This window comes from Hibiscus syriacus, unplaced genomic scaffold (genome assembly GCF_006381635.1).
Source record: "Hibiscus syriacus cultivar Baekdansim isolate YM2019G1 unplaced genomic scaffold, ASM638163v2 tig00111099_pilon, whole genome shotgun sequence".
Lineage (NCBI taxonomy): Eukaryota > Viridiplantae > Streptophyta > Magnoliopsida > Malvales > Malvaceae > Hibiscus > Hibiscus syriacus.
The window spans coordinates 742,911-768,610 of record NW_024062984.1 but is presented as its reverse complement, the minus strand read 5'-3'; the positions used below and the strand labels follow the sequence as shown (position 1 = coordinate 768,610).

Below are 25,700 nucleotides of genomic sequence, written 5' to 3'. Positions count from 1 at the left end.
AATCAAATAGAAAGGCCTCTCTTCTCTGTCTAATTGAATATTTTTTGTTTTCTTGTTGAATTAACTGTTCTTTAATTGGTTTGATCCTACCATAAAGACACCAACCTATGTTATTTATTTTTTTCATTAACATTTACAGAGTTACATCCACTACTGGTCTTATACTAATACAAGGATGAAAAGGTCTTTGAAAACTTACAACTGAAAGTGCTTTTTTACTATAGCTTTTACAGAGTTTTACTTAAAAGGTGCCATAAGAGAACCTTAGACAGTATAGAAGTTATAAGGCTTTATCGAGGTTCTTTGGTTCATCATCATCCCAGTTCAGTAAGGCTCTTATTTGGTCCTCATCATCAGGCCAGTCCACGGGGCTAGCAACTCCGGGCAAAGCTTTTTGATGCGATGAACTTCCAGAATAGCCTGATGAAGATGAGAACCCCCCCTGAGGTGCACCCTGAAAAGAAGCTGCTTGCTGCTGATATCCTAAAGGTGGCCGTTGATTGCTGAGATTGGCCAGAGCTGTTGGTTTGTTGTACGCTGGATATGCATCCTGCTGGTTGAAATAAAATGGTGGCAGTGTCGTGGTTGATGTTCCGAAACCAGATGCATCTGCTGGTTGAAATAGAACGGTGGCATTGTCGTGGCTGATGTTCCGAAACCAGATGGACCTGCCTGTATAGTCGTGAAATTTCCTAAACTAGCCGGTGCTTGCCTATACAGGACTGTGTTTCCCGTTGTTCCACTGCCTATATACTGATTGGTGAACTTCTTGCATGCTCGTTCCAGTGCATTGTATAGGTACATTCTTTGTGCTTCCAGACACCTTTGAGCATGCTTCTCAGCCTGCAAAATTATGGCTTTAATATTATGGATGCTGAACAAAGAACTTACAAGAGTTCCCTTTCAGTATTTTTTTTCAATTATCGAAGCTTCAATTTCTACAAAAATTATTGTAAAAAGAACAAAGAACTGAGTTTTTCTGTTATCTTTTTCTAGGCTTTGGCTGTAAAATTTGGAGCTAATTTATTATATCTTGACATAAAAGATATTCTAGATTTTCAACAATTATTAGCATATAATGTTAAACAGATTTCCAGAATAGAGAGATATTTGCTGAATTAACTCACCTCAAGTTTCAGATAGAGTTCTCCCTTTCCGTTTTTCGAATTTCTTCTGCCTCTCCTGCATTTAGAACGCCAAGAATCAACCATAGGTATCGAACCTTGAACCAGTTAGGCAAAAAGTTTAAATATATCGATAAACAGAATCACGTCGATGAAAAGAAAAGCATACCTGTTATCATACGGTATCGAGTTCGTAGGAGTAACACAGCTTGAACTTCCTGCAACTTGAGAGAACGAGACTCCTTTCATTCAGAATTTGTTTTCAAAATGTATGGTCAGCATGAATAGCAACATGTTCTACTCGTGATAAGAAATATCAGAAAAAATATTTGCCCCTACACCAATCCTTTTCGAGTTTCAGGTTCGAGCGGAAGAGGACATACCATAATGATTCGAATCACAGGTTAAAATGAACAGAACCTACCGGTATTGCCTGCCTCCGTCGACTCCTTATCGGCATATCTGCCCAGTCTGTATTTCTGAGGCATACATCGATAACATTTACATAAATGATAATCCTTCATATGAAAACTTTTAACAGTTGGTTTTAAGTGCCAAAGAGAGAAATGTTTTAATTAAATACAAACAAAAACTTACTTGTAAATGACTCTTGACATGGCGAACACCGAGTCCATCGATATCCATCAGGTCCAGGACGGCCTTTGGCGTTGCTCCTGCAAAAAAGATTTACGGTATGGTCCATCAATACGTAATGGTAACTACCAGGTTACTTACGGGCAGCAAACGCAAGACAAGTCTTCCGGTAACATTTCAGAGCCGGAAAAACGTAATACGAAATTCAGTTCATGCATTATGACTTCCTGGAAACTAACGAATGAGCCTTAAAAAAGGGTATAGTGGCCATCTTCGTTTAGGTTGGTCCATCATTGAACAATCAAGCATTATGTGCTAATGTTATTCTTGCGGCACAAGAAATTTCAATTACAGTTGCGACCGAGTCCATAATAGACTAAATTGAAACAAATTGATTAAAAAATGGCCAATACTAAGCAGAAATGGTAATACTATAACTGCAAGTGCCATTTGCAGACCCATGGAGATGCCCTATTCTTCAACAATGTGAACATATTGAAAGTCATCTAAGCGTGCCTGCAACGGTACACAAGCCGACAAGCTTGCAGTTGGTACCGCCAAATACGGTAACGAAGAAACAGAATTCAACATACATCATCATCAATGCTATGTAAAGCCGTAAGACCGTTACATACGGCATAAAGAGAAACGACGTAATACAAGGCAACAAACTTCCCATGAGCATCTGGAAGAGTATGACCATTACTCCTAGAATGCAATGTAACAGAACTACATGAAGATATATGAATCAGAAAAGAAAAGTTTAACATCCATAAACAGCCACTAATCGACAGATATTTTGTCGGCTGCGGCGAGGAACCTACACGGACTTCCTAGATTACCGTTAAGTCGATCTATTTTAACATGTCAAGCGTAGAAAGGTAAAACAACACTGCAAAAGGAAAATTGGAGTATGCAGTGAAAAAACTGAATGGTTTTTAGGAATCTTACACATAAAAAGAGATCAAGCGGACCGAAAAAAACATTGGAGAAACAAGATGTCAAATTCAAGCAAATCTTATTTAAAACTATGATCAAAACATTTTTGGTGGAATCTAAACAAAGGGAAGAAGTGATCGGAGAATAGCATTTGCTGTAGATGATTTAGTTTTATCTTACCAGAAAAAATTAGAAACTTGTGCAAAAACATATAAAATTTGTGTAGTGTTGGAGGACAAAGATTAGCAACTTGTGCAAAAATTCATTTGCACACACGGATGAACTAATTTCTCTCTAAAATTGGTTGGAAAAGGTTATGCATGTTGATTTAATAGCCTTGAAAACAGTAAAAACAAGCTCCAAGCACATCGTTGAATGAGAAGAGCTACTTTCTCAAGAAACAAACATCTATCATTATACTAGGAAAAGAAAAAGGAAATGAAAATCTTCAAGCTGAGCAAGAAAAATGAACCTGGAGGAGAATTTAACTATCCGACATAACAAGTCTAAGTGGTTGATGCATGCTGGATAAGGATGAACAAGAAAAGGGAAAAACACAGACCCCTTAGACATCTTGCTAAGCACTAAACAAGGCATGCATGCTGTTTCCAGTCAAAAGAGCAGAATCAAACTGTTTTATGAGTCATTTTCTTGCTCCTACCACATCTTCTCAAAGATAAATCCGTTTTAGACACCAATTAATGCAACATATACCACCTGAAATAAGATTATTTTTGTTTGTTTTAAGAAAGAAGAAGGATATGCACACACTGAGAAAACTACAAGGAGACTACGAAGAAAAAAATGGCAGAGAATTGAAGGAAATGAACACTGACTATGAGGGCCACCAAGGCAATTGCAAACATCAACAAAGTAAGCATGGAGTTCCCTAGTCCATCGAAGGCGAGGTTTATTATCTTTAGTCACCGTGAGCTTAGGTTTCTCCTTCATCTTTTGCACCCCCTCGTTACCAACAACATCATCAGCCTTGAAAACAGTAGGATTTCCATGGATTTCTTGCGAAGCAAGAAATGTGTTATTATCATCGCCCTGGTGAAGCAGCTGCTGGCCATTGACATGATCACCTTGACCAACTGCCAACACTTGTTTTCCTAACACCAACCTCCTACACTCATCGGAGTTCTGCTCTACGACATCGTTTTCCATTGGAGCACTCTTCATTTCACTCGATATCTCACCCATTTCTCCCCCTCCCCCTGAACCTCAAAGTCTTGCAGAACCGAAACTGAGATTACCTCAGATATATATAACTGATGAATGAAGCAAATCCCAAATATGACATACCCCATAAGAAACCAAAGAAAAGAAAACTGAGGACCTCATCAGGAGAGTTTCTGTGGGGGCCACAGAAGTACTTAGCACTAGTAGAATTAAGAACAATACAAAGAAATACACAACGTCTGTTTTTGTAATTATCTTGATATTGGGGGAAAAGAGAGTGGAAGTGAGACTTTTGAACCAGGACAAGCAGGGAGAAGAAATCGAGGAGGGGATTGATAAGTTTACCGGAGAGGTGAGTTACAATGCACATTGTAAAGGGGGAGTACACGACGTGTACGGAGGGCCGAGGTGTCGGCGCGTGAATGGAAAGTGGCGTTGGAACAGCGAGTCCACCGACTGGAGGTGGGAGAGGAAGTTTTGAAATTGAAATTCCGGGGTGCATGAGGCGAAACGTGGAACTCAGTAGCTGTTCGGTGTTTGGTGTTTTGTTCTTAATTACAGTCCATGATTCTCATTTTGCTTCCGATGATTTAAGGCTTTGGAAAACTCTGAGTTAGGCTGGGTCATTGTATTCGAGCCCATTCATACACCATTGAAGCGAGCTGAAGAAGATGATGACTTGTAGTTATTGTCTGAAACATTTTATGGATATATATAGATAATTTGGCATTCAAATTTACATTCAAAATAAAAATGTGGATATGCTATCATACTGCACGTGTAACTCGGAACCTCCAATTGCAAAGAGAATTAGACAAAGATGTTCTGGTTTTGGTGTAGTGAAACCGAAGGTCGTCAGATTTTGAGTTAGTCTCTGTCAAATTGAAAAGAGGATTGTCTCATGAAAAGCGGATTAATATACTGTTAATATACGGTATTACCGGATACATTAAAAAATATTTGATAAATTCGGTTTAGCGCTATCGGAAATATCGAGTAATAATAATGTAATATGTGGAAATCATGAAGAAATATTAAAATATTTGGCAACCGACAAACTTAGCTTGTCGGTTTGTATCGATACTTTATAAAAATATATTGATCTATAACAATATAACAGGTAAAAAAATGACAAAACCGGTCTATAAATGACAAAACAGGTAAAGTGCTACCAGATATATTGAAAGTATCGATACTTTATAAAAATATATCGATCCATAACAATATAACATGTAAAAAAAATGACAAAACCGGTCTATAAATGACAAAACAGGTAAAGCGCTACCGGATATATTGAAAGTGTCGATACTTTATAAAAATGTATCAATCCATAACAATATAATAGGTAAAAAAAATGACAAAACCGATCTATAAATGACAAAACAGGTAAAGAGCTACCAGATATATTGAAAGTGTCGATACTTTATAAAAATGTATCGATCCATAACAATATAACAAGTAAAAAAATGACAAAACCGGTCTATAAATGACAAAACAGGTAAAGCGTTACCGGATATGTTGATAGTGTCGATACTTTATTATAAGTATTGACACTTTTGGAATTTAAAAGAGAAGAAGTTAAAGCGCTAATAAAGTGTCGATACTTTATAAAAATGTATCGATCCATAATAATATAACAGGTAAAAATATGACAAAACCGGTATCGAAATGAAAAAACCGGTAAAGAGCTACCGGGTATGTTGAAAGTGTCGATACTTTATTATAAGTATCGACACTTTTAAAGTATCGACACTTTCAGAATTTAAAAGAAAAGAAGTTATAGCGCCAATAAAGTGTCGATACTTTATAAAAATGTATCGATCCATAACAATATAACAGGTAAAAATATGACAAAACCGGTCTATAAATGACAAAACAGGTAAAGCGCTACCGAATATATTGAAAGTGTCGATATTTTATAAAAATGTATCGATCCATAACAATATAGCAGGTAAAAAAAATGACAAAACCGATCTATAAATGACAAAACAGGTAAAGCGCTACCGTATATGTTGATAGTGTCGATACTTTATTATAAATATCGACACTTTTGAAATTTAAAAGAGAAGAAGTTATACCACTAATAAAGTGTCGATACTTTATAAAAATGTATCGATCCATAACAATATAACAGGTAAAAATATGACAAAATCGGTCTCAAAATGACAAAACCGGTAAAGAGCTACCAGATATGTTGAAAGTGTCGATACTTTATTATAAGTATCGACATTTTTAGAATTTAAAAGAGAAGAAGTTATAGCGTTAATAAAGCGTCGATACTTTATAAAAATGTATCGATCCATAACAATATAACATGTAAAAATATGACAAAACCGGTCTCAAAATGACAAAATCAGTAAAGAGCTACCAGATATGTTGAAAGTGTCGATACTTTATTATAAGTATCGAAACTTTTAGAATTTAAAACAAAAGAAGTTATAGCGCCAATAAAGTGTCGATACTTTATAAAAATGTATCGATTCATAACAATATAACAGGTAAAAATATGACAAAACCGGTCTATAAATGACAAAACAAGTAAAGCGCTACTAGATATATTGAAAGTGTCGATAATTTATAAAAATATATCGATCATAACAATATAACATGTAAAAAAATGACAAAACCGATCTATAAATGACAAAACAGGTAAAGCGCTACTAGATATGTTGATAGTGTCGATACTTTATTATAAGTATCGACACTTTTGAAATTTAAAAGAGAAGAAGTTATAGCGCTAATAAAGTGTCGATACTTTATAAAAATGTATCGATCCATGACAATATAACAGGTAAAAATATGACAAAACCGGTCTCGAAATGACAAAACCGGTAAAGAGCTACCGGATATGTTGAAAGTGTCGATACTTTATTATAAGTATCGACACTTTTAGAATTTAAAAGAAAAGAAGTTATAGCGCCAATAAAGTGTCGATACTTTATAAAAATGTATCGATCCATAACAATATAACAGGTAAAAATATGACAAAACCGGTCTCGAAATAACAAAACCGGTAGTAAAAAAGTTGGATATTTTAAGCAAAACCCAGTAAGAAAAGAACAAAAGCTTTGCAGTAACAAAAGAATAACATTGGGAAACCCACCATGTTATCAGTTTCTAAAAGAACAAAAACCCGGAAACAGGTAAATTTACAATGTAACCGGTAAAAATATACTGGTTAATTAGCAAATAGGTTTACATTATGTATCGACACTCTTTAAATATGTGTCGATACTTTTTTCCCAAAATGAAAGCACAACGAGGTGCACGCATAAAATGTCGATACATTTAAAATTGTATTAATCCCAAAAATATCAAAGCCGATAATTATAATATAATAAGTAAATTTGTAATGTTACCGATTTAAATATACCTGTTTAGTTAGAAAATAGGTCAATATAAGCACTACCTATTACATTATGTAAGCGCTACCTAATATATTATTGTACTTGATAATATTTCCGGTTAAATGATTTAACATAATCAGTCTAAATTTTAACCGGTCACTTGTTTAACAGGTCACGCCGTTTTTTAGTCATTTTTTTAGGCGTCACACAACAGAAGTTCCCATTGAAAAGATAGTCTAGAATCTGGTTTGGTTGCGTGAATGATAATTAAATGGGTAAACTACATCGGATGTCACTTTTGTTTGTTTTTTTCTTATTTTGATCATAAAACTTATTACAATTATGTTTCAGTCACTTAACTTGTTTTTTTTAATAGTTTGGGAGTGATTAGAAGGTAATATATGTTTATAATTTTTCTTAACCATTCATAACGCACACTCTGTAAACTCAACTACTTGAACTCATAACTTCAAGGGAGAACAACACTCTTAGATAGATTGAGGAGGGGTGAGTAGGGGTAGTCACCCCCTAAAAATTTAAAATTAATATATATTTTAGTTTTTTATATGTATTTTCTATTGAAAATTTATTTTCACCCCTCAAATTTTATAAGTTCAAGTTTGCCTCTTAACATAAAATATTATATCTCTTAATTATTGAAACCACTTAATAAGCTCACTATATTGTTAATTTCTTACAATTTTTTTATGAAATGTTAGCTCCCGTTATATTTATGATTCGATTGATTTTTCTTTTTTATAAATTTTAAATCTAATCCTAATCTTAACTAGAAAGGAGAGAAAATTAAATTTTAGGAGAATGAATGAGAATGCTTCTAATGGGTTATAACTATAAAAAATATGAGCAGCTTTGTAACATCCCAAATCTGGGTAAGTGACTAAATTACAAAATTTGAAAACTATGTGCTTGATTTCAAAACAAGTTAAAAGTTCAATGACTTAAATAAGAATAATTTCTTATTGGATTAGATGATAATTATGGGAATTTTGAAGGGTATAATAGTAATTTCATAAGAAAGAATTTTTCCCCTTTTTATATAAGATATAACACGTGGAAATGAAGAGAGACAATGTTCCAGTTTCCAGAGTTCTCTTCTTCTCCTTTCTTCTTTACGTATGGAAGCCAAGAGCAAATGTAAGATTTCTCGTTAGTTGATACTTAGTTGAATTTAAGATTGGGTTATGATCATTAGATGATAACTAAGCTTAAGGAAAGCTTAGGTTATCTTAAAATCAAAAGATGATGGAGTTATGAAGGATTAAAGAAAGGGGGTGAATAAGTGAAATCTTGATAAAAAGGTATTAATTAGATTTCAAGACTAAATTTGACTTGTCATCTATGAGAATAAGAAGTTAGAAGTGTTAGAATTAAGTTTGGATAACATGGAAAAATTTGGTATGATTCTTAACTTTAAGAATTTGGATGAGATATGGGAGATAATAAGGTATTGGAATTATAAAAGTTAGTTAAAATGGTTGTAGTTGAATTTAGTGGTGTAAAAGGAGTTTTACATGAGGAAATTTAATGAAAAGTTGTGAAATTTTCGTAGAAAATAGTCTATTCTGGGTTGGTGCATCAATGCACTATGAGTGTGTATCGATGCACTAAGATAAACTTTGAAGGTGCATCGATGCATTAAGAGGTGCATCGATGCATAGGAATTTCGAACCCAATTTGTGCACCGATGCATCCATAGTGCATCGGTACACCCCTAAAGGAAAACTAAATTTTTGGGTTCATTAAATTAGCTCAAGTTATTAGTATCGAATTATAAGGTTTAGGCTTCTTATAATTGTCTTGAAAATTATATTTATATATATATTGAGCCTAAACAAGTTCCGGAACTTGGCAAGTAAGATCGATCAAGGGAAAGATAACAGATCGGTATTGACTAGTGAGGCCAGGTGAATGCGTATTATTAGAATATGCGTATTGTATATGGAAATTGGACTTGCGACAAGTTTGTTTCCAATATCTTGAATATATGATTGTATGATTAGAAGTATAATTATGCTTTATATTTCGTGAATATGTTTTGTTTGTATTACATTTTATGTGGTATGAATTTATATGATCTGTGTTATATGGCAATGATTTAGGTATTATAGGAAAAACGTTATACGAGCTATATGAAACGGGGATATAAGTTATAGGATCATGAACTATGTAAAATACAAATTACTTATGTGATAACAAGAGAATGTGACATAAGACATGAAACAATATATAAATTACTTGATTTAGATATAAGAGAATTGGTATAATCAACTTAATGGATGAAAGGAAAAGTGGGATAATTTAAATATCATTGACCTATAGAACAATACAAGAATAATATATATATATTAGGAACTTTTGATGATAATTTATTAGAAGACTTGCATATGTGATAAATAATGCGAGAAAGACATAAGGAAGGAAATGAATATGTGAGCATAAGAGGACCAAGTATAAATTATACTATATGGTATAAGTGAGTACATGAGAAAGGTTATAAAACTCTATGAGAATAATAATTAGAGAAAATAATCTCAGTGACCGAAAATGCCTTATAATATACGATTTTAACCAACTTTTTTTGGATTTGCCAAAATGACCAACAAATTCGCAACCCAGGTTCCAAATTCGCAATGTGAAAGTCGAAATTCGCAACACGATTTAAGATTCGCAACGCGATACTCCAAAATCGCAATGCATTTGTTTCTTAAGAATTTTCTCTAAAAAGATAGTATCCGCGCGGACGTATCAAAGACACGTATTACCACGACCACGACCACGACGGGACGGGACGGACGGCGGCGGCGGTGCGCGAGAGTCCCCCTTGTTCTCTTTCACTCAACAAGGAAGTAGAAAATCCAAGCCTTAAATACCCATTCCCAATAGTGTTTCCAATACTATGTGGGATTGAGTATTACCAACACTTGTTTCCAATGCTAAGTTGAAACATTTAACATTTGGAAGTTGGAACACATTTAACCAAGTGAACATCCTTTCGGTGGCCAAGATAATTAAGTTGGAACACATTTAATCAATGCTTGAGAAGGCAATGTACTTGGCGAAAGTTGGGTTAAGAGAAGATAAAAGAGATGATGTGAAGCAAGAGTAAGCACTTCGTCGTGTTCCCCCGACGATGTCACCATCACACCATGTAGCCAACACAAAATACATTTGATTAACCCCAATGTGTTGTGTACATCCTGGCACGTAATAATGGAATATGATCTTATGTTAAAAACAAATATCACTTAAATATTGCAAAACAAACCAAGTTTTCCCAACTCGATTACAAATATCACTTAATTATATTGGCCACCGAAAGGATGTTCACTTGGTTAAATGTGTTCCAACTTCCAAATGTTAAATGTTTCAACTTAGCATTGGAAACAAGTGTTGGTAATACTCAATCCCACATAGTATTGGAAACACTATTGGGAATGGGTATTTAAGGCTTGGATTTCCCACTTCCTTGTTGAGTGAAAGAGAACAAGGGGGACTCTCACGCACCGCCGCCGTCGTCCGTCCCGTCCCGTCCCATCGTGGTCGTGGTCGTGGTAATACGTGTCTTCGACACGTCCGTGCGTATACTATATTTTTAGAGAAAATTCTTAAGAAACAAATGCATTGCAATTTTGGAGTATCGCGTTGCGAATCTGACTTTCGCGTTGCGAATTTGACTTCTGTGTTGCGAATTTGACTCTCAAGTTGCGAATTTGGAACATGGGTTGCGAAATTTGAATTCGCGTTGCGAATTTGTTGGTCATTTTGGCAAATCCAAAAAAAATTGGTTAAAATCGTATATTATAAGGCATTTTCGGTCACTGAGGTTATTTTCTCTAATAATTAAGTTAGGATGCATAGACATATGTGATTATATGAATAAGTAAAATAAGTTATATGGTAAAAATTTAATGGGATTAAATGAAACTAAGGTATGAGGTAGATGGTAAATATCTATGAAGGCATATGAGAAAAATTATAGGAGCTATGTGGAACTGAACTAAGTAAAGAGATTATATTAATAGATAAGAGGAACAATAGAAGTGATATGTGTTTATAAGTATGACATAGGTTACATGATTTAGGTGAATATAAGAAAAGAAAGCATAAGCTATAGGAAATGATATAAGTTAGTATATACCTATATGGTATATGTTACAAAATATGAGATATTTGATTAAGAGAAGATTATAAATCATGTGAATGCAAGTTTATAAATAATATAAATATATATATATATGAGAAGTCATAAGAATAGGATACAAGAAATGTGAAATAACATGAAAAGTTGATAGAAATTATGAAAAAGTGGTCTATGTGATACAATGTTATGTGACATAAGCTACGTGATGACATCTCATGAGAAAAGATATATGTAACACCCCCAACCCGTATCCAACCCGGATACAAGTCAGAGATATTACATTGACTTTTAAAACACAACTCATTACAAATAATAGTAAAATACTTGAACTTATATTACAAAAAATACAATAATATACATATGGTAATATAAGTTTACCAAAATATTCAGAGCATACACAACTTAACTCTTTAATTACATGCCAACATCCATTTTCATAACAAAATGACCTACTGATTAAGTTGCTTTTAATCTGATAGTTGCAGGAGTAATGTTGTCCAGCTGCTTAACCTCGATCGTCTACTTTATCGGATCCTACGTGTGAAACACTCACACGCTAAGTCATCGACTTAGTGAGGCAATATAATAATAATATCAATAAATATAAAGTAATTGCCAAAATGAGATGGGTTGCAATAATAAGATGTATGTAAACAATGCAATAACCAAAACCATGTTTCTTACACATATACTTATCAATTTCACATTCATAAGTTCTCCTTAGTAAGTTCATTAGCCCATGGTACCATACAGAGAACCTAAGGTATGTGAGTATTGTGAAGTTGTGCACTATGTTGTCACCACAGCTCATATAATTGCACCTAAGTGCCACGTAGAATTGCACCTGAGTACCGCGTAGAATTGCACCGTAGTGCCATATAATAATGTCCATAAGGACCACATATTATTCCTTAAGAATCATATACATATGCCAAGGATCAAGTATGTGTCTCACCAGACCTCACACATGTTCCAAAGAATACATATATGTCCCGAAGGACCACATAGACCCTTACCCTTGGCATGCCAACTATACCTATAGTTCTCATTTACATAACATGTGCTTTCACAATTTATCTTATTTGTATCACGTAGACATAGTATTTTCATACCTTTATCGCATAACTCATATAACTTTTTCTTTCATATTCATGTCCCATAATGCATAGGGTATGGATTCATGTCATATATCATAATATGAAATACTATCATGTATCCAAATATTGAATCTAGACTTATCACAAGTCTAGAACTGAATAAAATACATATTCATGCTATGCATATGCACTCACCTAGATTTCTTTGTCTTTCCCTCGATTGATCCTACTTGTTGATGGTTCTGGAACTCGTTTAGGCTCGATATCTACATAGTAATTCATTGATACTTATCAATATACTAATTAATATATTCTAAACTATCATTTCTTAGGCTAAAAGAAAAGCCATTTTCATCTTTTAATGGAGGTATGCATCGATGCACTACACCATGCATCGATGCATAAATCATATTTGATGTTTGTATTTAATGGGGATGCATCGATGCACTCCTTATGCATCGATGCATAAATCCTATTCGATGTTTGTATTTAATGGGGATGCATCGATGCACTCCTTATACATCGATGCATAAATCCTATTCGATGTTTTCTTTTTAAATTAATGCATCGATGCACTGCATGTGCATCGATGCACCTTAAACAAATTATGGGATTTATCATCGATGCATCGGTGCACAATGAATGTGCATCGATGCACATTGCCCAGAATTGTCATTTTAGCACGAAAATCTCTTCTTAGTCTACTTCACACTTTATATTTCTCCTCTTTATATATCCTTAACTTGCATACTCTTACTTAAACTAATTATTATCCATTCCATACTTTTGAAACTTAAAAATCCAATTCTCCATGTAGAATTTAAGAATCTAACCCAAATTCCAACATGTTCTAATTTGAATTCTAACACCTCATACTTCTTAGTTAGCTTTATGACAAGTCAAATTCCACTTCTAATTCTTATTAGGAACTCTAATCCAAGATTTCACTTTTCTACTTCCTTTCTTTGATTCTTCATATTCTCCTTATCTTATGGTTTTAAGATAATCTAAGCTTTCCTTAAGCTTAGTTATCAACTAAGGATCAATAAGAAACCTTAAATTCATCAAGAATTTAATCAACAAAAAAACTCACCTTTAGCTTGGCTTCACGGCAGAGAAGGAGAAGGAAGAAGAAAGAAATATCCAGAACATTGTTTCTCTCATTAGCTTTCCACGTGGTTTATTAAATATCCTTAAGAAACATTTAATTATTTCCTTGTCAAAAGACTCATTTACCCCTTTAGTTCCCCATGCTTTGCTAATTGATCCTACACCAAATATTTCAATCAATTCCCTTAACTTTCAATTTATCAACTTTGATCGCTAAATTATAAAATTTCACAATTTGATCACTAACCCGGTATGGAGGATGTTACAATATATGTGATAAGCTATGTGATATGTGAAAGTGAACTGTATGTTTATGTGAACAAATAAAATGATATAGAGAATAATGCCCATGTTATTGTTATGAGAGCTAGAGGTATAGTTGGCATGCCAAGAGAAGAGGGTCTATGCGGTCCTTCGGGACATATATGTATTCTTTGGAATATGTATGAGGTCTTTCGAGACACATATTTGGTCCTTAACATATGTATATGATTCTTAAGGAATTTTCTATGTGGTCTTTAGGGACATCTTATATGGCACTATGGTGCAATTCTACGCGGCACTTCGGTACAATTCTACGCGGCACTTCGGTGCAATTCTACGTGGCACTTCGGTGCATTTATATGAGCTGTGGTGACATCATTAGTGCACAACCTCTATAGACTCACATATATATAGTTCTCACATGTGTACATAGACCATTAAAAATATAATATGCGAAAATTCTATGTGATGTATATGTTTGTTTGGTGAAGTGATGTTATATGTTGTGTATATGTATTAAAGATAAGAAGAGAATATAATATAAAAAGGGAGAAGTGATGATAACATATAAAAGATTATGAATGTAAATGATGCTATGTGTGTTTATGTGTAATTAGTACATCAAAGAATATATGATTTGGTATGATATGCATATGTATGTAATTATGTTTTATATGTATTATGAGTTTATTAAATTACTATAATTCTATGAAGTGTGCAGAGTAGTAATTAGAGTTGAAATTTTATATTTAAGTGTTAATGCCTCACTAAGTCATCGACTTAGCGTGTGAATGTTTCACACGTAGGTTTCGAGAAGATGAAAAAAAAAGAATCGAAGATGAGCTTGTCAGATCAGCATCTCTTTCCTGAATTTCAGATCAGAAAAATCTTAAATTATATGCATTTTATGAAATGTATTTGGCATGTAAGATAAAATATTGGTGTCAGATATGCTCTGATAAGTTTTGTAAATCAATATGTTTTATACAATGGCAATTATTCGGTTTATTGAAAATGTCGAACTAAATTTTATTACATTTTTTTCAAAGTAAATGATTTGAAAAGTCAATGTGACACCTCAGACTCGTATCCGGGTCGGGTACGGGTTGGGAGTGTTACAAGCTTGGTCGCCCGACCTAATGTACTTACCACTAAAATTGGTTTTGGATTAATACCATTATAATTTACATATGACAATTATATCAAACTTTATTAATATTAAAAAAAGTAAAAAAAAAATTACATATTTATTATATATATAATATATTAAATATCATAAAACTATATTTAAATTATTAATTAGATTATTGATTTTTTTTAAAAATAAAATAATCATTACATTTATTAAATTATTATTAAATTTTATCAAATATCATAAAATAGTTATTAAATATATCAAAGTTGTACACTATTATAAAATTATAATTATATTTACAATAGTTTAATAAACGTAGTAAATATTTTATATATTTTTTAAAATTTTAATAATAAAATAATTATTTAATTATAATTTAATGAAATGTGAAATATTTGGAGTTAAATATATTATTGTTTTCAAAATCAAATCGATCCGGACACTTATGACCTTAACTTTAGAAATTTGGGCTGGCAAGTCTGCTTTTGGTTGGATGAAATCACTTGGAATTAGAGAAATTGAAATTCAATTCCACCACTTTCTCATGTTTGGTTCAAGTTTTCCAAGGGAATTGGAATCCCTCATGATTTCAACTTTCCATTAAATGAGGGAAAATGAATTACATCCAAGAATGGATGGAATTCAATTCCCTTGTTGGAGGGAATTGAAATTTGACCATACTATCCTCATCAATCTTTTGGTAACTTATTCATATATTAAATAAAAATATTTTTTATTATTTCGGGTCGGGTTTCTAATTCACATATTCTAGTCGGGTCGGGTGAAACTTTATTTTGGTCGGGTCGAGTTCGGGTTTAGGGTGAAAAATACCCGACTCGAAAATATATATAATTTTACTTTATATATTTAAAAATAATTACAATAATACCCCTCTATATATTTTTTTTTCAATTAAGTCACTGTTTTTATTGAATAAAAATAATTTTTTATTATTTCGGGTCGGGTCGGATTTCTAATTCATATATTTGGGTTGAGTGAAACTTTATTTTGTTCGGGTCGGGTCGAGTTTTTTAAGTGTGATATTCTGGTCGAGTCGGGTCGGATTTTTTTAAGTGTAATATTCGGGTTGGTCGGGTTTTTTTAAGTGTGATATATGGGTTGGGTCGGTTTGGGTTTAGGGTGAAAAAAACTGGACCGACCCAAAAAATATATATAATTTTACCTTATATATTTAGGAATAATTACAATAATACCCCTTTATATATAATTGTTTTCAATTAAGTCAATGTTTTTATTGAATAAAAATAATTTTTTATTATTTTGTGTGTGTAGGGTCGAGTTTCTAATTCATGTATTGAATAAAAATAGTTTTTGGTATATTTTTTGGTAACTAATTAACATACTCCGATTGGAATGTATCGAAATATTACTCTATCTTTTGGCAACTTATTAACATATTTTGATTGCGATTATTTTAACTTATGATGTTTATTAGCATGATTTTATAATTTATTGAAATGAATAATTAATCATAAAATGAAAGTTTAATATTTTTAATTTTTTTATAATATATTACTACATGTAAGTTGTAAAACAAACTAAAATAAAGCAAAAAAATAAGAAGGACAATTCTGTCATTTTACATTACTGAAATCAAATTCATTTGACATATCTACGAACCAAACAAAATATGAAATTGGATTACAATTCCATTTTCATTTCCTGCCAACCAAACAGAATATAGAATTGGATTCTAATTCCTGACAGATTCCAATTCTTTCACAGATTCTAATTTCCTCATAAATATTCTAGTGAACCAAATGCCACCTAATGGTTTTAAAATGAGAATCGGTGAGGAAGGTGCTTAAAGACAAAATATATTTAAGTGAGATTTTATGACAATTTGTTCTGTTGATCATCTCTGAAGTAACTGTAGCCGTGATTCTTTTTCTCCCTCCACCCTCAAATCTCTAACGTTTTAACTTTTTTAGGTACATTACGAATTTAGTATTTAAATTATCACTTTTAGTTTGTTTTAGTACCTAAATTTTTAATTTTTTAAAATTATATCTAAAGTTTAGCTTTTATTTTATTTTAGTATATCGCCGTTAAAAACTTTAGTTTTTGTTTAATTTTAGCATCTCGATCAAAATTTATCATTAAGCTTTGAAAAAATTGAAAGTTTAAGTACTAAAACTCACAAGAATTGATAGTTTAGGTAACAAAGGAGTTAAGTTTTTAATGATGGATATTAAAATGAAATGAAAACTAAATATTAGGTATGATTTTGAAAAAAATAAAGTTTAAGTATTAAAACAGATCAAAACTAATAGTTTATGTATTAAATGCATAATTTACCCTTGTTTTTATTTTGGCAAATGTTGATGATGTAATAAAACAATTTCTTTTAATCTGTTAATTGATAAAATGATTAAACTGAGTGAGCATTTTATTCAATCTAATATTATATTGAATATTTTTTATTAAGTTGAGGTGATTACCAAGTAATATATGTTCTAAATACTCTTAACCATGACAAATGAAATAATCAATCACCCTACCGCAATTGCTGTTGATTATACCAATTTTTCTTACTGCCACATCAGCACTGTCGTTAACTATTAACGGCTAGTGATTTGATTGAATACATTTAAATAGTTGAATGGTCTGATTGACAAGAATGTAAAAATGGTAGGCAAAATGAAAAGGGGTTATAGTTGAGTGGTCATATATATAATTTACCGTAATTATAAATACAGGGGAACGAATAAAATACCCATTATATATAAGAAAGGAAAAATAAAATAAAAAGTTCAAACTAGCCGTTACCATAAGTGAAGATCCCAAAAATATAAAACACACAGGCCGCTCCTTTCTTTTCTTCATTACCTTCCCTTTCTTGTATTACTTTCAGCTAATTTCTTTTCCCAAAGCTATCTCTTTCTCTTTCAGCTAATTTCTTTTCTAGAAAACCTCTGATAATGTTCACCGAAGGGTTGGACGAATCTGCAATCAACTGGATCAACCAGGTTCTGTTCTGTTTTGTTTTGGTTTTTGGTTTTCATTTTGATTTTCAATCAAATTTGATTTTTTTAGTTCTTTTGCAGGGAAAAGAAGAAGATCAAGAACCCAGAGTTAGATCGCCATTGGCAGAAAAACTAGCGCCTCACGACTCATTCCCCAAATCCCCTCTTATTTACAACGCCGCCACTCTTTTATCTCCGCACGTTTTGCCTTCTCCTCTCAAATTCCGCTCCGGCTTACTCGGACCTCATAGTGTTATAGCTCCTGCTCTCGATGACAGGGACTGCGGGGAAAATGAAAGCGTAGCTTCGTTTTCCGATGATATATCATGTGGAGATGCTGGGAATGTGAACTTTTCTGATGAAGATGACATGTTTGAGAGAACCGAGTGTAGTTCAAATTTGATTCGAGGGTTTTCGAAGCTGGATTTGAAGGTTGAATTGCCTGACACTAATAGAAGATTTACTGATGGTGATTTGGACATTAGAGATTTTGCTAAGAAACATGTTACTTCAGCTGGCATTGGAGGGGGTGGTTTTGTACTCAGGGAACGAGTTCAAGTACAAAATGCACATGTAAGGAGTCTTCTGGCATCTTTTCTCTTTTATTTTTATTTTGACTACTTATGTTTTGCTTCCCCATACTGTAAAAGCAGAGCATTTGGATACGAAATAATGATTTTATTGCTGCCTGCAACAGTTATACATTGTCTAGACTCTAGATTGATGTAATATTTAAACAATCAGATTTCGTTTTGCAACAGTTATACATTATCTTTTCTCTTTTATTATTATTTTGACTACTTATGTTTTATTTCTGATTGGTTTTGCTATGAATAAAAGATTATATTTTTACCTCTGTAGAATGGCTAAAACTGTCTCTTTTCTGTTTTTTTCCCTTTCTTGATGATGATTTTAGGGGACTATTCGAGGTCAAGTTAACAATACATTTAAAGATGTTGAAGATTTGGGGACACCAAGTGCACCTCCCATATTGGATATTGAAAGAGAAGGGAGTGACATGGAGATGGAGGTTGAAGAAGAAATTGAACAAATTCAAGATGGAACCTACAAGCCAGTACAAGCAGATTGTTTTGATGGCAGTAAAAAAGAACTACCAGAATGGAAATCTCAATCCTTAAATGGCCCTGAACTTGGTGAAGAAAGGTGATCTAGTTTTCAGTTTCGTTAGGCACAATTCAAAAGGAAGCCGCTCATGTCTTTTGATCTGATTATACTACTATTTCTAATATTTCTTGACATTGGCTTTTGCAGAGAAAATGAGACCATGAATGGAGACAAAGAAGAAAAGATCCCTTACTGGCAAAGTAGCATGCCTGATGACTTGCATCATTATAACGCAAGGTGCATGCAATCTCTATTAAAGTTCTACTATTAAGCTAATGTTTATAAAAAAAAAAGTTGTTGGGTAGTAAACCACTTAATCTATGTTCTTCATTTTGTAATTCTATTACTCCAGTGGCCAATATGCATGGCAGACTTTAATTGCTTATGATGCATGCATCCGCCTATGCCTATATGCATGGGCTAGAGGCTGCCCTGAGGCACCTGAATTTCTGCGCGATGAGTGCCTCCTACTACGGAGTGCCTTTGGGTAGGTTGCTTCATTTTTGAACTTAAAGCTGTCCCGTTATCCTTTCAAATATCTCTCAATTTTCTATGTGTTTTAAATCTATAGGCTACACAAGTTTTTGTTGCAACCGCGAGGTGTACAGCCACTAGCAGTGAGCACTAATAAGAGTGTAGAACAGGTTTCATTGAAGGCAAAGAAGGTCGTTGGAAAAATAAGAGTGGAAGGTAAGGTCAATTTTGTTATGGCAATTGTATATAAAAATTTGATTTTAGGAAGGATGGACGGGCTATGGAATTATTGTTCTTTATCATCATGTCATATTAATTTTGAACATGTCATAGGATAACTTCTTTTAGTTTAAAACCTAAGTTGCTTGTGGTGGATAATTGCAGTGAAGAAACTTCGGATAATTCCAAGGAGGAAACTTAGGAGTATGTATTCACAGCGAAGTGCAATGTACATGCAAGTGGGAGCGGAGTATGTGCGGCAGGTCTCATCACTTGTGAAAACTGGCATGAATTCTCTTAAAATAGCCTCTTTTTCAGTGGCATCTGAAGGTTCGTGGCTGTTCTGGTATAATATTTAATGTATTTTAGTTATTTTGCAACTATGAGCTTAAGATGAAACTGATATGGAGAAGTTTAACTTTGACTGTAGCTGCATTTTTGGAAGGTATGCTTAAGCTGGTTAAACACTTTTAACAGCTTAACTATTTATTGCCCAATAAAAATCTGCCTACCTCCTTGGGAGAGTGTTTGAGGAATTTTTTTTCTTCTCTTCACTAATACATGGACTACACGCTGTATTGAAATTCCATACGGTAATGTTCTGACATAACTAATATGTTGTTTTTCATATTTCCAGAGCCACTATCGTGCTTATTCCAGCTGAAGAGTGCTACAGAAGATACCAAAGTTGAACCAAGTTCTGCCATCTGCTTGCACCAAGGGAGCAGTGATTATCATGTCTTGTGAGTTGCTGTCTTATATCTTAAACTTACGCTAGTACTTTGGCGGACAGCAAGTCAATCGTAACTCATAAGTAATAAGCTAATCTTATGCATGCCATGGCATAACTCATAAGCAATAAGCTAGTCTTATGCATGCCATGTCATAACTTATATTGATATCCTGTCATGTCTGTCTAAGTTAGCATAGATTGGATATGTAAATGAGAGATCACATCCGTGATGAGAGTTATGCTTTCAATGGTAGAAAAATCTTACACTTGCACGTGCTTTTAGTTTCCCAGAGACAGAAGGTGATGCTCTTTTGCTGGAAGTCCAAGACAAGAAGAAATTAGTCCAAGGGCGAGCAACAATACCAGTTTCATCTTTGAGTGATAATCCTGTATGTAATGTTATCTATCTTGAATAAACATGTTTTTTAAAGGATAAATGCTAACCATCATGATCCGATGTGCTCTTCTATCTGTGCAGAATGAGAGAATAAGATGGTGGCCCATATATCATGAGGATGAAGAATGTGTCGGGAAGATCCAGCTATCTATTGGAAGTACAATTACTAGCGATGAGATGAGTCAGATAAAGGTATTATATTTTCCACGTCAAGGACAATTCAATTGACTTGATTCTATTCAGTGATTGGTGATAAGAGAACTAGATATGCTGTATGGAGTTTGCTCTTGGAGTAGATCAAATTATGGCCCCACTTGTCCTTTCCTAAACCAGAATTGTTTTCCCCATAATTACATTACAGATTTCTTTTTGCTTTTCTTTTTAAAGAAAATTGGTGCTAATTTCATTTATAGTTAATTACTATCCATTTTCTACAACAAGAATTTTCTGTAATGTCAACAGTTGTGTGGAGTTGGACTAAATTGTTTAAGTATGCCAATAAGTGTTTAAAAACATACAAGTGAGCATGCAAGAGTATATTTCACCTATTGTGTTTTTCATCTTTTAGAGTGGACCTGTCGTAGAGACTCTAGCCTATGATCTACTCCTTGAGGCTTCAATGCGTGCAAAGCGTTTTCATTCCAGAAACTTGAGGTTACAGGGACCGTGGCAGTGGTTATTGACTGAGTTTGCAGACTACTATGGAGTTTCTGATTCATATACAAAATTGAGGTATGCAATTCTACTTATTCATATACTCCTTGCTATTTCCTTGCTATGCTTTAACTCCTTTTTTTCTCGTAGATATCTATTACATGTCATGAATGTAGCCACACCAACAAAAGATTGCTTAGAACTTGTAAATGAGTTGCTTGTACCCATTTTAAAGGCCAGGAATGAAAAAAGCTTGACAAGACAGGAGGTGGGTATCTCTGGTTATAGATTGCTTCATATTTTCTTTTAAAATGATAAGAGAGGTGCTTTTGAAGCATCAATTGTGTTAAAAATAATGCTAAATTATATTTAAGTTTCAAAAGCTTTTATTGACATAAATGATTATAATCTCTTGCGTTGATTTATTTGACCTTGAATGCTTAAGTTTGGAGAATAAAAACATATCACTATTTTGTATACCACAAATTTAAATACCAATGGATTTCCTAATTTCGGAAGTATGGCTTCCATTCATTCTGAAATGAGAAGTGTTCCATATTTTTATGCTTCAGAAATTTGTACATGATCTAAATGCTTCACTGAGATGACTCATCTGCATGCTCTCTTGCAGAAAAGCATACTACTGGGTTGTGAAACACAAATTGAGAGCCTTTTGGCAAATGCTTTTGAAAATTACAAGTCTTTGGATGAGAAATCTCCGACAGGCCTGGCCAACTTGTTTGGACCAACCCAGGAGACTGCTGCAGCACCAGCTTTAGCTCCTGCTGTTCAAGTATACACTCTGCTTCATGATATACTATCTCCAGATGCTCAGACTATGCTGAGAAACTATTTGCAGGTAGTTGCAATTCTTCAGCAATGACTAAATAAGTCAATCACACAGAATATATTAATTGCCATAATTTGGACAATGTGATGCGATCCTCAGCAAGCCAAGCATTCTTTTGGACCTGTTAACTTGTTTGATTCATTAAATGCATTAAAATTACTATATATGTATTCAATAGAAAGGAAATATTGCCATGCATGCATTAATGAGAAATCCCCTCCAACTCTCATTTTATTAAAATCATATAAGCAACTAAATATGCTAGTGAGCAACTAAATAATGCTAGTGATGATAACGTTTTGCAGACTGCAGCCAAAAAAAGATGTAGGAAACACATGATTGAAACTGATGAGTTTGTTTCAAGCAATTCTGAAGGTATATGTATTCAATAGAAAGGAAATATTGCCATGCATGCATTAATGAGAAATCCCCTCCAACTCTCATTTTATTAAAATCATATAAGCAACTAAATAATGCTAGTGATGATAACGTTTTGCAGACTGCAGCCAAAAAAAGATGTAGGAAACACATGATTGAAACTGATGAGTTTGTTTCAAGCAATTCTGAAGGTTTTCTCTTGGACCCCATTACCATTTCAACAGCTTATCCGAAGATGAAGAATCTGTGTTTAAATTTTAGCAAAGAAATTCAGGCAGACATCAAAATCCACAATCAGCACATACTGCCCAGGTAATGGCATACTCTTTTTTTTATGAAAAGACCAACATGTGAGATACTTAACCGGTTATATGCTAAAAATCGGTTAGCTTATTTGTTTTACCTTTTAGTTAATAGAAACTTTAGACAAAAAGAACTAGCGACTAAATTCAAATTTATATAGGAAGATAAATTTATATGGGTCTTAAGTTGTAAAAATCTCCACTTCAAACTTCTTAAATATATACTTATGAACTGATTGTATAATGCCTTCTGACATATATGCTTCTTCTCCAGTTCGATTGACCTGTCAAACATCACGGCTGCAGTATATAGCACTGAGTTGTGTAAGAGGCTTACTGGTTTCCTTGCTGCATCGCCTCCATCTTGTCCCGCACCACATGTTAATGAACTTTTGATTGCAATTGCGGATTTCGAGAGGGATCTTGAGTCATGGAACATCAGGTTTGTGAAAGAAATTTTATTTGAAATCCCTTCATATGCTATAATAAAGTACTTTAATTTTGACAAGAAATGGTCAGTAGATCTTGTATGAGTATCTAAATTTGGATTATGACCTGAAACATAGAGTTGAAGCTCTCTTCCTTGCACATTATCTTGTCCTGTTTCAGTCCTGTGGAGGGTGGAGTAGACTCGAGGAGTTTGTTCCACGATTACATAATGGTGTGGGTGGAGGATATGCAGCTTAGGTTACTCGATCTTTGCAAGGCTGAAAAGGTATTACTTGGCCTTTTTCATAAGTTTTACTTAATCTGATATAAATAGGATGATATTTAAAGAAGCGAAAAACAAATATTCTTCTTTGGGAACGTAAATCAAGTGCATTTATTATCAAGGATCTGGAATAGCTTACCTTGAACTTTGGAACATAATCAGCTGCCCTGGTCTGGAGTAACAATAAACCATTCAACCTCACCTTTTGCTGAAGAAATGTACGAGAAGATAAAAGATTCCCTTATTGGTTATGAAGTTGTTATCAATCGGTGGCCTCAGTACTCGTTGGTCTTGGAAAATGTAATTTCTAACACTCTCTTGCAGTTTTTGTCTTTGAACATGTTTGTGTCATTTTCCCATCTACTGACTGTTGCATAATTTTGGTTAAATGTGAAGGCTGTTGCCAATGTGGAAAGAGCCATTGTTAAAGCACTGGAGAAACAATATAATGATATCTTGACTCCTTTGAAAGATAGTATTCCAAAAAGACTTAATATGCACGTTCAGAAGCTGACACGAAGGCAGTCGACAGCTCTATACTCAGTTCCCAGCCAAGTAAGTGCACTGTAATCAATATAATTGAACTCCAGTCCATTGGGTCAGCAGTGAATATAGTTCTTGCATATCCTAATTTAGTTGTTAATGGTGACAGTTAGGAATATTCCTCAACACTGTCAAGAGAATTCTTGATGTATTGCATTGTAGAGTGGAGGAGATCTTAGAGTCTTGGGCATCCTGTCTGCCTCTCACCGGGGAAAAGAAGTCTCTGTTTGGAGAGCAGATGAATGGGATAACTGTCATGTTGAGAACGAAGTACAAAAATTATTTGCAGGCAACGGTGGAGAAGCTTGTTAACAATGCAAGTCCTATTTAATTAGTTCTCACTCAACTATGATCGTCCAAGTTAATAGAAAATGCAACTTTGTTCCAAGTTCATCCTTGAGAGCATTTCATCCTAAAAAAACTATTAAAATTAGTGCTTAATGACTGTTTCAGACTCAAGCTAATCGAAATACGAGACTGAAAAGGATACTTGAGGAAATAAAGGAAGAGGATGGAGAGGCTGAGATCCGCGAGCGAATGCAGATGCTGAGTTCACAACTGATAGACTCTATATCTAACCTACATGAGGTCTTCACAAGTTGGATATTTGTAGCAACCTGCCGTGGATTTTGGGATAGGATGGGACAGGTGAATGAGAAACTTTTAGATCCTTTTTAACTTAGATTTGTCTTGTTTCTGACATGTTTTTCGATTCACTAATTTTACCAGATCGTACTGAAATTCCTCGAAGGAAGGAAGGAAAACCGAGTGTGGTATAATGGATCATACTTCGCTCTTGGGGTAAGTCATCTACTTGACACCACTTGACAATAACCAAATTGACTCTTCTACTTGTTCATGCTTATGAAAGATTATTTCCAAACAATGTCTTTTCTTAACGCTGATATATTACATGGACTCAGGTAATTGTCGGATTCCGATGAGTTCTACACAGAATAGTCCGGATTTGCAGTGGTTATGGTTTAACATTCCTATGTTTTATCCTTTGTAGATACTGGATGATACCTTTGCATCCCAAATGCAGAGGCTGCAAGGAAATCTGCTCCAAGAAAAAGATGTTGAGCCGCCTCGGTCGGTAATCGAAGCTCGGTCTATCCTCTGCAGAGAACCGGCTAATGCAACGGATGCATCCACCTACTTCTATGTTTAATTACAACTCATACTCCTGCATCAGCTGCAGTACCAAAGATTTAATCAATATATACGTACAGCAAAAAGACAAAGGACCTGCAATTGATATATTCTTTTTTGTATATGTTATGTAATACCCAGATGCTGCTGGAAAACGCTTTCCTTCTTGTATTCTTTCTGCTTGAAATTACATGAAATGATAACAATGTCTCGGCTCATT

General features: G+C 33.8%; 1 protein-coding gene across 1 annotated transcript; it reads left to right on the top strand.

Annotated features, from left to right (window-relative positions):
* The first annotated feature begins 17,841 nt into the window (after positions 1-17,841).
* LOC120153246 lies at positions 17,842-25,624 on the top strand. The gene is made up of 22 exons (XM_039165238.1): positions 17,842-17,944; positions 18,023-18,514; positions 18,858-19,105; positions 19,214-19,303; positions 19,419-19,553; positions 19,638-19,756; positions 19,925-20,089; positions 20,397-20,502; positions 20,776-20,881; positions 20,971-21,081; positions 21,458-21,621; positions 21,694-21,811; positions 22,175-22,402; positions 22,893-23,083; positions 23,348-23,515; positions 23,683-23,788; positions 23,948-24,085; positions 24,182-24,340; positions 24,438-24,644; positions 24,782-24,976; positions 25,058-25,129; positions 25,341-25,624. The coding sequence occupies exons 1-22, from the start codon at positions 17,897-17,899 to the stop codon at positions 25,497-25,499; spliced, it is 3,525 nt and encodes a 1,174-aa protein (XP_039021169.1). The 5' UTR covers positions 17,842-17,896; the 3' UTR covers positions 25,500-25,624.
* Positions 25,625-25,700: the final 76 nt, after the last annotated feature.